The sequence below is a fragment of the Papaver somniferum genome, chromosome 8 (assembly GCF_003573695.1).
Source record: "Papaver somniferum cultivar HN1 chromosome 8, ASM357369v1, whole genome shotgun sequence".
NCBI lineage: Eukaryota > Viridiplantae > Streptophyta > Magnoliopsida > Ranunculales > Papaveraceae > Papaver > Papaver somniferum.
The window spans coordinates 145,865,128-145,874,434 of NC_039365.1; the positions used below are offsets into that span (position 1 = coordinate 145,865,128).

General features: G+C 37.0%; 2 protein-coding genes and 1 long non-coding RNA gene across 3 annotated transcripts; all 3 read left to right on the top strand.

Moving 5' to 3' along the window:
• The first annotated feature begins 246 nt into the window (after nucleotides 1–246).
• LOC113306148 lies at nucleotides 247–1,710 on the top strand. The gene is made up of 6 exons (XM_026555120.1): nucleotides 247–269; nucleotides 385–437; nucleotides 486–592; nucleotides 775–903; nucleotides 1,034–1,174; nucleotides 1,534–1,710. Exons 1-6 carry the CDS (start codon nucleotides 247–249, stop codon nucleotides 1,708–1,710), a joined length of 630 nt encoding a protein of 209 aa, XP_026410905.1.
• Nucleotides 1,711–1,789: 79 nt separating this feature from the next.
• Nucleotides 1,790–2,326, top strand: LOC113303360. The gene is made up of 3 exons (XR_003337428.1): nucleotides 1,790–1,853; nucleotides 2,038–2,097; nucleotides 2,179–2,326. It is a non-coding gene; the product is annotated as an uncharacterized LOC113303360 (long non-coding RNA).
• A 2,542-nt stretch (nucleotides 2,327–4,868) lies between these two features.
• LOC113303358 (serine carboxypeptidase-like 35) lies at nucleotides 4,869–9,037 on the top strand. Its single transcript, XM_026552390.1, has 8 exons — nucleotides 4,869–5,257; nucleotides 5,950–6,057; nucleotides 6,166–6,354; nucleotides 6,526–6,614; nucleotides 6,705–6,986; nucleotides 7,240–7,382; nucleotides 8,388–8,480; nucleotides 8,631–9,037. The coding sequence occupies exons 1-8, from the start codon at nucleotides 4,957–4,959 to the stop codon at nucleotides 8,887–8,889; spliced, it is 1,464 nt and encodes a 487-aa protein (XP_026408175.1). The 5' UTR covers nucleotides 4,869–4,956; the 3' UTR covers nucleotides 8,890–9,037.
• Nucleotides 9,038–9,307: the final 270 nt, after the last annotated feature.

A 9,307-nucleotide genomic window follows, 5' to 3' on the forward strand; every position in this document is an offset into this window, starting at 1 on the left:
CATAATCACGATAACACAAAAAAGGAGTGGACAGATGAGGAACCCAAGAAATTGTATGAGACTCATGAGAAGTTGCTTGATCTGGTTTCATTATTTTCTTATGTTCCAAGAGAAAATATCTGCTGCTTGGTCTAACAAGGTAGTGTTTCATTATTATTGCAGCACCACTCAACTCAAAATGGTTTAACATTTTGATGACTGTATTTGTTTGCTACGAATGTTTTTGGCGCTCCTGTGCATGAGATAATGCCTGATTTGGTCGACTCGCTGTAGCAAAATGCAATGATTTTGAATAGCCTAAAGACCAGTCTTTGTACAGAGACGGACAGTTACACACTGTATGATCCTATGTTAAATAAATCTCATTTAACTTCTTCTTTTCAGTGCGAAGCTTATTGACATATATCGTACCCGACACAACATAAGTGCATCAACTGGTTTGAATGATCCATGAATCTCTGAATTAATTTATGAAACTACTAAAGAAGCAGCAAAGGAGCCGGATGCGCTTGATGATGACCTAGTGAACGCGTGGGCTGCAAATTTAGGTGATGATGGTTTGTGGGGAAAGAATGCACCAGCAATGAGCAGGGTAAGATACATGTCTAAACACATGTGCAGGGACTGTCAGATGATCAGACATGTTTTCTCCTCTTAACAGGGCTAGTATCCTTTGTCATCACGTTCAGCATGAATTGCAGTATTTTAATTTGTAAAAGTTATATGTGATATTTCTGAAACTTCCTGCCCTTATTTTCATCTAAATGTTTATAGGTAAACGAATTCCTTGCTGGCGCTGGAACTGATGCTCCAGATGTTGAAGAGGAGCATTATACCTCTAGGCCATCAGTTAGCTACGATGATATGTGGGCCAAGACACTTTTAGAACCTTCAGAGATGGAGGTATTACTGGATATCTTATCTTGCGTAGGATAGAACATGAATACAAGAACATTAGTATTTTCAAGTGCTCTGGCTCAGTCAGTGACAAGGATCTTTAATGCTAAAGTTTCTTATCTACTTACTTCTACAGGAAGAAGATGCAAGGTCATATGGGTCATCATCTCCCAAGTCGACAGGATCGGTGGAGACTTCTATGTCATCTCATTTTGGTGGCATGAACTACCCCTCTTTGTTCAGCTCAAAACCATCGGGATTGTCGTTGCAGCACTCGGTATCTATCTCCAACACTTATTAATTACTTCTTACATATACCCTCCATGTTTCATCTGTGGTCTATTATATGCAAATTATACTGGTTTATTAAAACCGAAAAACATATTTAATGAATATTTATATATTTTAGATCACCATTAGAATCATATGCGTCATAAAAATTCGAATAATCACTTCTAAGTTGTGCAGAACATTTGATTTTGTGTATTACATGCTCTCCTCCTTGATACTTTATTTGGAATGGTTATATTTTTGGCAGCCAAATGAATGAACATTCCAACGAACTACAAATTTCTTATCTTGGACGTTCAAATAGACGTGTTAGAAATTACTCACAGCTTGTATTTGGATTAACAGGATAGGTCATCAGGACCAGCTGCTAGCAGATTTAGCAGCCCTTCTTACAGTACTCCATCAATATATGAGAGTCCGGTATCTCCGGTCAGTGGCCATACTCTGTCATACAAGTCGTCTTTGCATATTATGATCAAACCAAAGCTAATAGCATTTAATCTGCACAAATGTTCAGGTTAGAGAAGATCCTCCATCATATTCATCATCAGCTATGCAGGATTCGAGTCGTTTGAGAATCCTTCGGCGGGACGTGGAGCACAGCCTCACAAAGTTCACAATTCGGGAAAGCATTATATGACTTCACTGCCGGTGGTGATGATGAGGTAAACTTTTTCTAGGTCTTCACAATCACGCATGGATTAACCAACATGTCAGGGTGTGCCTGATAGAAATGGAACTGCTATTGTTTTACCTCCAGTTTGCACGATGCCAGCGGCCTAAACCCTCTTAGATGATGTAATCCATCTGGCATGATATTGTTCACAAATTTTAACTATTATCTTGCAGCTAAACCTGACAGCAGGAGAGGATCTCGAAATCGATTATGAGGTGGACGGTTGGTTCTATGTGAGTCTTTTTCACCAGTACAACTCCTCTCCTCTCTCCTTCTCTCTATAATCTGTTTGACCTTCCAATATTTTTTTGCAGGTGAAGAAGAAAAAACCTGGAAGGGATGGCAAAATGGCTGGGTTGCTACCTGTCCTCTATGTCAGCCAATCTTGACATTATCTATCTGATTCTATAAATATTTCATAAGTTCGATCCCTCTTGCTTCCACTACCCTTTACCATGACTCTTCTCAACTCCCTGTGCTCTCTAGGAAATATGTGACCATTCAGGAGTTCTAACTGGAGAGCTGTTTTCTTGCAGTTTCTTTAGCAATGAGTACAGTTTCTTTAGTAATGAGTAATAACCTTGAGAGTTGATTTAGTGCCAAATTCTTTAGGCTGGGCCTTTCCTTTATAATTCCTTGGTGAAGAGGATAATTGTGTATTATTGTAGAAATTATAGCCAACAACATTTTTCATGTCGAGATTAAAGGTAGTTCTTATGGTAAGTTGAGTCACTGTCATCCCTGTATAGGTGGGAAAATTTAGTAAGTGGTGATCAATGAATACATAGGGCTGATCACAACCCAGAAGGAAAGGAAGTTGAGGATATTTGAGGGTGCAATTTGGAATTTGCAGACTGCTAATTTTGGCGAACGTCACATTCTTGTATTTTGTGTTCGGTTTTTGTTTTTATTCTTGGTGTTGGGTATTTTGATGGTACATATTTTCTTCTCTTTCTTGATTTGATTTAGTTAATCCATGGTGTTTTCCATTAGGGTCCTTTGAACGTGATATATTTGTTAAATGTTGCATCAAGTTCTGTGGTTATATTTGTTAGTAAATGTTACATAAAGTTCTGTCGTTTTTGATTTCAAAGCTTGTATGGAGGTTATTTATGATGGTAACGGTCCTACATATTGAGCACTGATTTCACCGCAGTTTCATCGCAACATGTGTGGGAACAACTAGATTTTACTGGTGGGGTTGTTGATGTTTTCTTAAGTGTATGTCCGAGTCCCATTACCCAAGTTAGAATCATTTGGATTCTTAGTTTCTTGTACTCTGAGTTCTGGTGTATACGGCTTTTTGGCAAATCCAGTCTCCACACCTCAGGTATGTGCACCCTCCCTTTTGGGAACCCTTTAGTATATCTAACCGTCTCGTATGCTGGGTTCTAGTGTACGCGGCTTTTTGTCAAATTCAGATATTTCCGTATCTCGTGTTTGTGCGCCCGTCCCATTAAACCTTTTGGTACTGGGTTAGGGGGAGGTCAATATCAATATTTCTTTAGCTAGAACCTTCCTTGTCGTCCACAATACATGTTAATATAGTATGCCTAGCAGTTTATGTGCCATAGTGGAACTGCTATATCTAGAAGTGGGAACTTAAGCTAAACAAAAATGATATACACGACATTTGTTATACCGATTGCGAAATATACACTCATCGTCTGAGTTTGAACTACACTCCAATCCCACCTAACTTTAGATGGCCTAGTTTTATACCGGCTAGCTAAGAATATTCAGTTGTAGCATAAGAAATTACAATACTTTTTCCACGCTCTAACAAGAAGTGGATTGAAAATGCACATGGCTTATATCATTACAAAGAGGAAAACAAGAGACGGTTACTATTGGAGGTGGGTTACGGAACCAAAACCATTCATGTGGAGAAGCATGAGTGAGTCAAAGATGGGTCAAAGGCCAACCGGAATCAATAGTAACCAGCTATCTTCGTTTTTATCGGGAAGTTGATGTAAAAGAATCTATAACGCACGCACGCCTGTCAAATACTCTCTTCTTCATCATAATTATTGCATGAACAGAGAGAATATCATTATCATTGTTTTGTCACCACTTCTTCTGCCACTACTTCTCTCTACCCATCTGGATAAGTTACGAAATGGAGTTGTGTTAAGTAGATTTTTCGGTGGTCATTAACCAGGAACAAAATGGATAAGAAACAGTAAAAACTACCAAAGCAAAATGATCGTAATGTTGGCAAAAAAAGGAAAAAGAAAACGCACGCCGTTGAGTTGCGTTTTGTCTCCTAAAAAGGTCCATCTTCGCATACTTTACATGTGAGAAATGTTAAACTAATACCAAAATATGATTACCTTTTTTCTTTCTGTTTGAACTCACCCTTTTGTATCTGTCTTAAAACTTAAATCCTTCTATCCTCATTCCTTCACAGAAGAGAAATACATCTATATGCTGGAATCCTAGAAATGTTTTGTGGGCACAGAGGGGGTGGTCCTATGCTCCTCTTACTATCTTTTTCGTATTGCAATAACTTTTGTTTCTTCCCCTTTGACTGCAGTCGTTTGCAAATAAGTTTTCTTTACGAAAATAAGTGATAGCCCTATGCACGTTAAATCAGAGTTGTTGGCCTTTTTTTTTGCCATGAGTATATGCTTTATTGATGTAACGTTTACAAACAACGCACTATACAAGTGCCGCATTTAGCATGGTTTCACTTTCACAACTGTAAAGTGCGCGCAACCACTATAACTCTTTGCAAATCGGGAATACTTCCCCTGGCCTGGTGATTCGGCCATGCTTATCCTTTTCAGGAAAAATACTTGCGTTAAAGGAAATTTTAAGAGAGGTTATTTTCTTGGGCGTAAACCCAAACCATAAAAAACTATATTTATCGATAATTAAAGTCTTGTACGTAGAATTAGTAACTTAATCTCCATCTAACCAATATGTGAAGATAATTACTATTTTGCCACTGCCCTCTCTCTCTCTCTCTGTTTCTCTCTAATCTTCTATATAATAAAGAGTCTCAAAACTGAAAATTGCATACTCTTCTGTGAATTTGAAACCTTTCAAAAAGGAAATACAGTGAGAGAGTAGATAAGATAAGAGTTACAATGGCTGTATACAGTTGTCACTACTGTATTATCCAGTTTCTTGTTTTGGGTTTCATAATATCATCATCATCATCACTAGTTTTAGGAGGCAGAGATGTAAAGAATAATGCAATGAATTCTGAAGAGCAAGCAAGAGAATCTGATAGAGTAACAAGTTTGCCAGGACAACCTCCTGTAAGTTTTCAACATTACGCAGGATATGTCAAGATTCGTGAAAAAGATGAGAAAGCATTGTTTTATTGGTTTTTTGAAGCCCAGGAAAATCCTTCTACTAAACCTTTGGTTCTTTGGCTTAATGGAGGTCAGTCCCTCTATCTCTCTCTGTCTCTTTCTCTCAGAATTCAGTTATTTCTTCGTGTTTTTTTTTTTGAAAATTACAATTTGGCCACTCGATTTTCAGTAGCATATAATTTTCGACGGATAAGATCTTTCCAATTACCAATTGTTAATTAGATTAATTTTTATCTTAAACATTTTGTTCTGTTCTGTAAAGTACTGCAGAGATTTATATGTTCTCTAAAATTTTGTTTCCTTGAGATACTACACGCATCCAGATGCCTTCTCTGCATTTGTGTTAATCCTTTTAAAAAAAAAAAATTAATCTCTAGACAAATCGAAAAATTGTGCACAAGATATATAATACAATATTATTCTTGCAGTATGTCACATGAGAAAAATCATGGTTAGAATTTTCAAGAAGAAGAGTTAAATTAAATTATTACTAGAAAGAAGTTAAAAAGCAAAAGAAAACAGCTGAATTAAGGGGGTTGGTGGAGTAGATAGACCGCTTGGTAGACTGTGTAGGTGATAGTGTCCAAAATATCTCAACTACAATTGAGTTGTTTTGCTAGGTCCTAGGCAGAGCTAAGTAGCTAACCAAATAAAGTATGGCCTTTCCTCAAATTATAATGTATCGGACAAAATGACAATGTCAATTGCCATACTCAAATTCACTATAATTGTTAATTGATGTTCAGTGGGTGTGTTTTGCAGGACCTGGTTGTTCATCCATAGCTTATGGTGCTGCACAGGAATTGGGTCCATTTCTACTGAGAGACAAGGACTCTAAAATTACTCTCAACAAATTCTCTTGGAATAAGGGTTTGTGCATTTAAACTTTTTGATATACTATTTTTATGTCTTTTATACCAATTGGCAATTTTTTTATTTTAATTCTTCTTTTAAGACATTTCTTGTTTTGTTCCATAGCTGCAAATATATTGTTCTTGGAAGCCCCAGTGGGAGTTGGATTTTCATACACAAACAAATCATCCGACTTGAAGGAACTTGGTGATCGAGTTACCGCCGATGATTCTCATGCTTTCTTACTCCAATGGTTTAAAAGGTTTCCCAGTTTTGAGTCCCACGATTTCTACATTACTGGAGAAAGTTATGCAGGTATATATTATAAACACATCTCATTACCGTTTTTGGAAAAATGTGCTTTTCCAAAAACGTTAAGGGTCACGTCAAGGAACGCCCTGTTCTGTGAAAAATATCGCTGAATAAGATGAGTCATTGCATGTATATGTTTTCTCATATGAATTTTTTCATGTGCACGTATTTCAGGACATTACGTTCCTCAGCTATCTGAACTCATTTTTGAAAGAAATAAAGTAGCCAGCAAAGAGACCTACATTAACTTCAAAGGTTTCATGGTAATTTTTTAGTCAAATGATGTTGTTTAGGTATCTAATTTGGCTCCCAAGAAAAATTACTAATCACTCTCTTGTTCTTTTTCCCTCCAGATCGGGAACGCTGTTATTAACGACGCGACTGATGAACTTGGGTTCATAGAATATGCTTGGAGTCATTCGATTATATCAGATGAAGTATATCACAGTATAGTTAAAGAATGTGATTTCAAAAATGGAAACCAATCTACCCTATGTTCTGCAGCAGTCGCGAGTTTCTACCAAGGCTATTCGGATATTGATATCTATAGCATTTATACTCCCAAGTGTATCAGAGACGACGACGACGAGAAACAAAAACGCACTCATAAATTACTAACGGCTTTCACCCAACACGTAATCATCCCTAAACCGTCTTAGCTCATTTATTTTTTGGTTATTAGTAGTACATGACATGGGGTCTAAAATGTTAACAACAATGTTTAGTTGGGCATCGGGTCTAAGTACATATGTAAGGGTAGTATTGTAAAATAAAGGGATCATTGAATTCCATGATTTAAGGGGGTACAGAATGAAAGTGAGACTACAAAAGAGATGATGATGATGAGTGAGAAATGATGATAATGCTGTTTGTTGTTCTTGATTTCAGGACCTCTGGCACAAATTACCAGCAGGAGGAGGGTATGATCCATGTACAGATTATTATGTTGAAGACTATTTCAATAGGAAGGATGTTCAGAGGGCCTTACATGCTAATCTCACCAACTTGCCCTATCCTTACACTCCTTGCAGGTAGTATTCAGTTACATTCTTTCACCACTTTACACTGTTAATTGCAGTTTTATCTAAGTGTAGAAATTTGTTGGAGCCTTGGAGGTGCCAAGTTAGATTATCAACATCATTCGTCTCAAAATGTAAATTTAGAGGATATTTAGTATATGTTAGTTATTCCCTTCGTTTCAAAATAATAAGTAGGTTTTACGTGTAATTTGCACATGAAACCGGACTATTCTTTTAAAACGGAAGTAATAGGATGTAGACGAGTTTAAACTTAAAGTTTGAATTACCGACGAGTACTTTGGGAGGCATTTATTCTGCCGATAAGATATTAGACTCAATTAGTGTCGTACTGTTGCCTTCAAGGCCATGCAGATGTTTGTTTCTTCAAAACAATCAATATCAAGGAGTAGTACTACTATATACAATTAATTCCCAGCAGTTCTAGAATCTGGTTGAGACAAAAGAATGCCCTAGAATTCTGTACGTCCGACTACCTTGAAACGTCTCAAATATTAAACGTCTCATGAAGGGCCGTTAGCAATAAATTTACAGAATGTCCAACTGTACGTCTTTGTTCTTGTTCGTTTCTCAATTTTATTACTCCAGTTTTCACACTCCAATTATTGATCACAGTAACATTTAACACAGTTAATTCTGATTCTATCATTTTTCAGAATATGATCATCATTGTAGCTTGTACTTACTTATATTAACAGTAGTCACCATTTTATCCTTAGGATGACCAGAGAACAGTAGCTCTGGGTCAGAAATTTTACCAGTACTAGTATATATCGCTTCTCCCCTTCATTTCTGGCTTGAATGCATGCTTTTCTGTACTGGAATTGCGCTTATAAATCTTCGCTTCATCATCATCATCATCAAGATACATCTTTTATATAAATTGACAAGACAAGAGCTTCACGTGGTCTGATTCATCAACAGTTTGTACTTAAGTAAAATGGCTATTGACCCAGTTGACCGGTCTGTAACAATGTTAGATTGTATTTTTATGTGCAGCGGTGTAATAAGGAAATGGAATGATTCACCGGACACTGTTCTTCCCATCATTCAGAAGCTCTTGAACGCTGGTTTACGAATTTGGATTTACAGGTAAACACTACAATACTACATATACAAATGTGTAAACCTTAAACCTCCGAAAATTACGTAAACCAGTATTAATTTGAATGAAGTTAAAATCCATGAACAAATTGTTGATACATTGAATTGAATATATATGGGTATGATTTATGATGGCAGCGGGGATACGGATGGAAGAGTACCGATAACGTCGACAAGATACAGTGTGAATGAGATGAAACTGAGGGTGAAGGAAAAATGGAGAGCATGGTTTCACAGAAGACAAGTAGCAGGATGGGTGACAAGTTATGAAGGTGGGCTCACATTAGCAACAGTGAGAGGTGCTGGTCATCAGGTTCCGGTATTCGCGCCTGATCAGTCCCTTTCTCTCTTCTCTCATTTCCTCTCTGGCAAAAACTTGCCTCCATCTCGCTTCTAGATAGAGAGATAGGTGCCTTATGAATTTATCTCTCACTCTCTCATTATTAATGAATAATTTCACTAAATCAACCAACGATTATGCATGAATAGGATAAATTGTGTTGGACTTTTTCGTTACAAAAAAAACAGTCTGGTCATTTGTTTCTTGTCGGAATGGAGTTTACCAATTCATCGTACTATGACCAATTTGTCCCTTTTTTTTTAAAAAAAAATCATGAAGTGAGTACAAGCTGGCCGCGACGAATAAACCTTTTCAAGCCGACATTAAGACTATCTCCAATGCCAAGGATCAAGGTCATCCCATGTGGATGTATTATCAACATTTTTTGATTACGGATCATTTTATTACATGACAATAAAAGATAAGATAAGACTCTACCTAAATTTTATTTTCAATTCCCAAGGTCTCACCTAAC

Coding starts and splice junctions, on each gene's coding strand:
- LOC113306148 (XM_026555120.1), top strand. CDS start 247: ATGCCTGATTTGGTCGACTCGCT. Junction 438..485: donor CAACATAAGTGCATCAACTG/GTTTGAATGATC, acceptor AAACTACTAAAG/AAGCAGCAAAGGAGCCGGAT. Junction 593..774: donor ATGCACCAGCAATGAGCAGG/GTAAGATACATG, acceptor AAATGTTTATAG/GTAAACGAATTCCTTGCTGG.
- LOC113303358 (XM_026552390.1), top strand. CDS start 4,957: ATGGCTGTATACAGTTGTCACTACTGTATTATCCAGTTTCTTGTTTTG. Junction 5,258..5,949: donor GGTTCTTTGGCTTAATGGAG/GTCAGTCCCTCT, acceptor TGTGTTTTGCAG/GACCTGGTTGTTCATCCATA. Junction 8,481..8,630: donor TTACGAATTTGGATTTACAG/GTAAACACTACA, acceptor TTATGATGGCAG/CGGGGATACGGATGGAAGAG.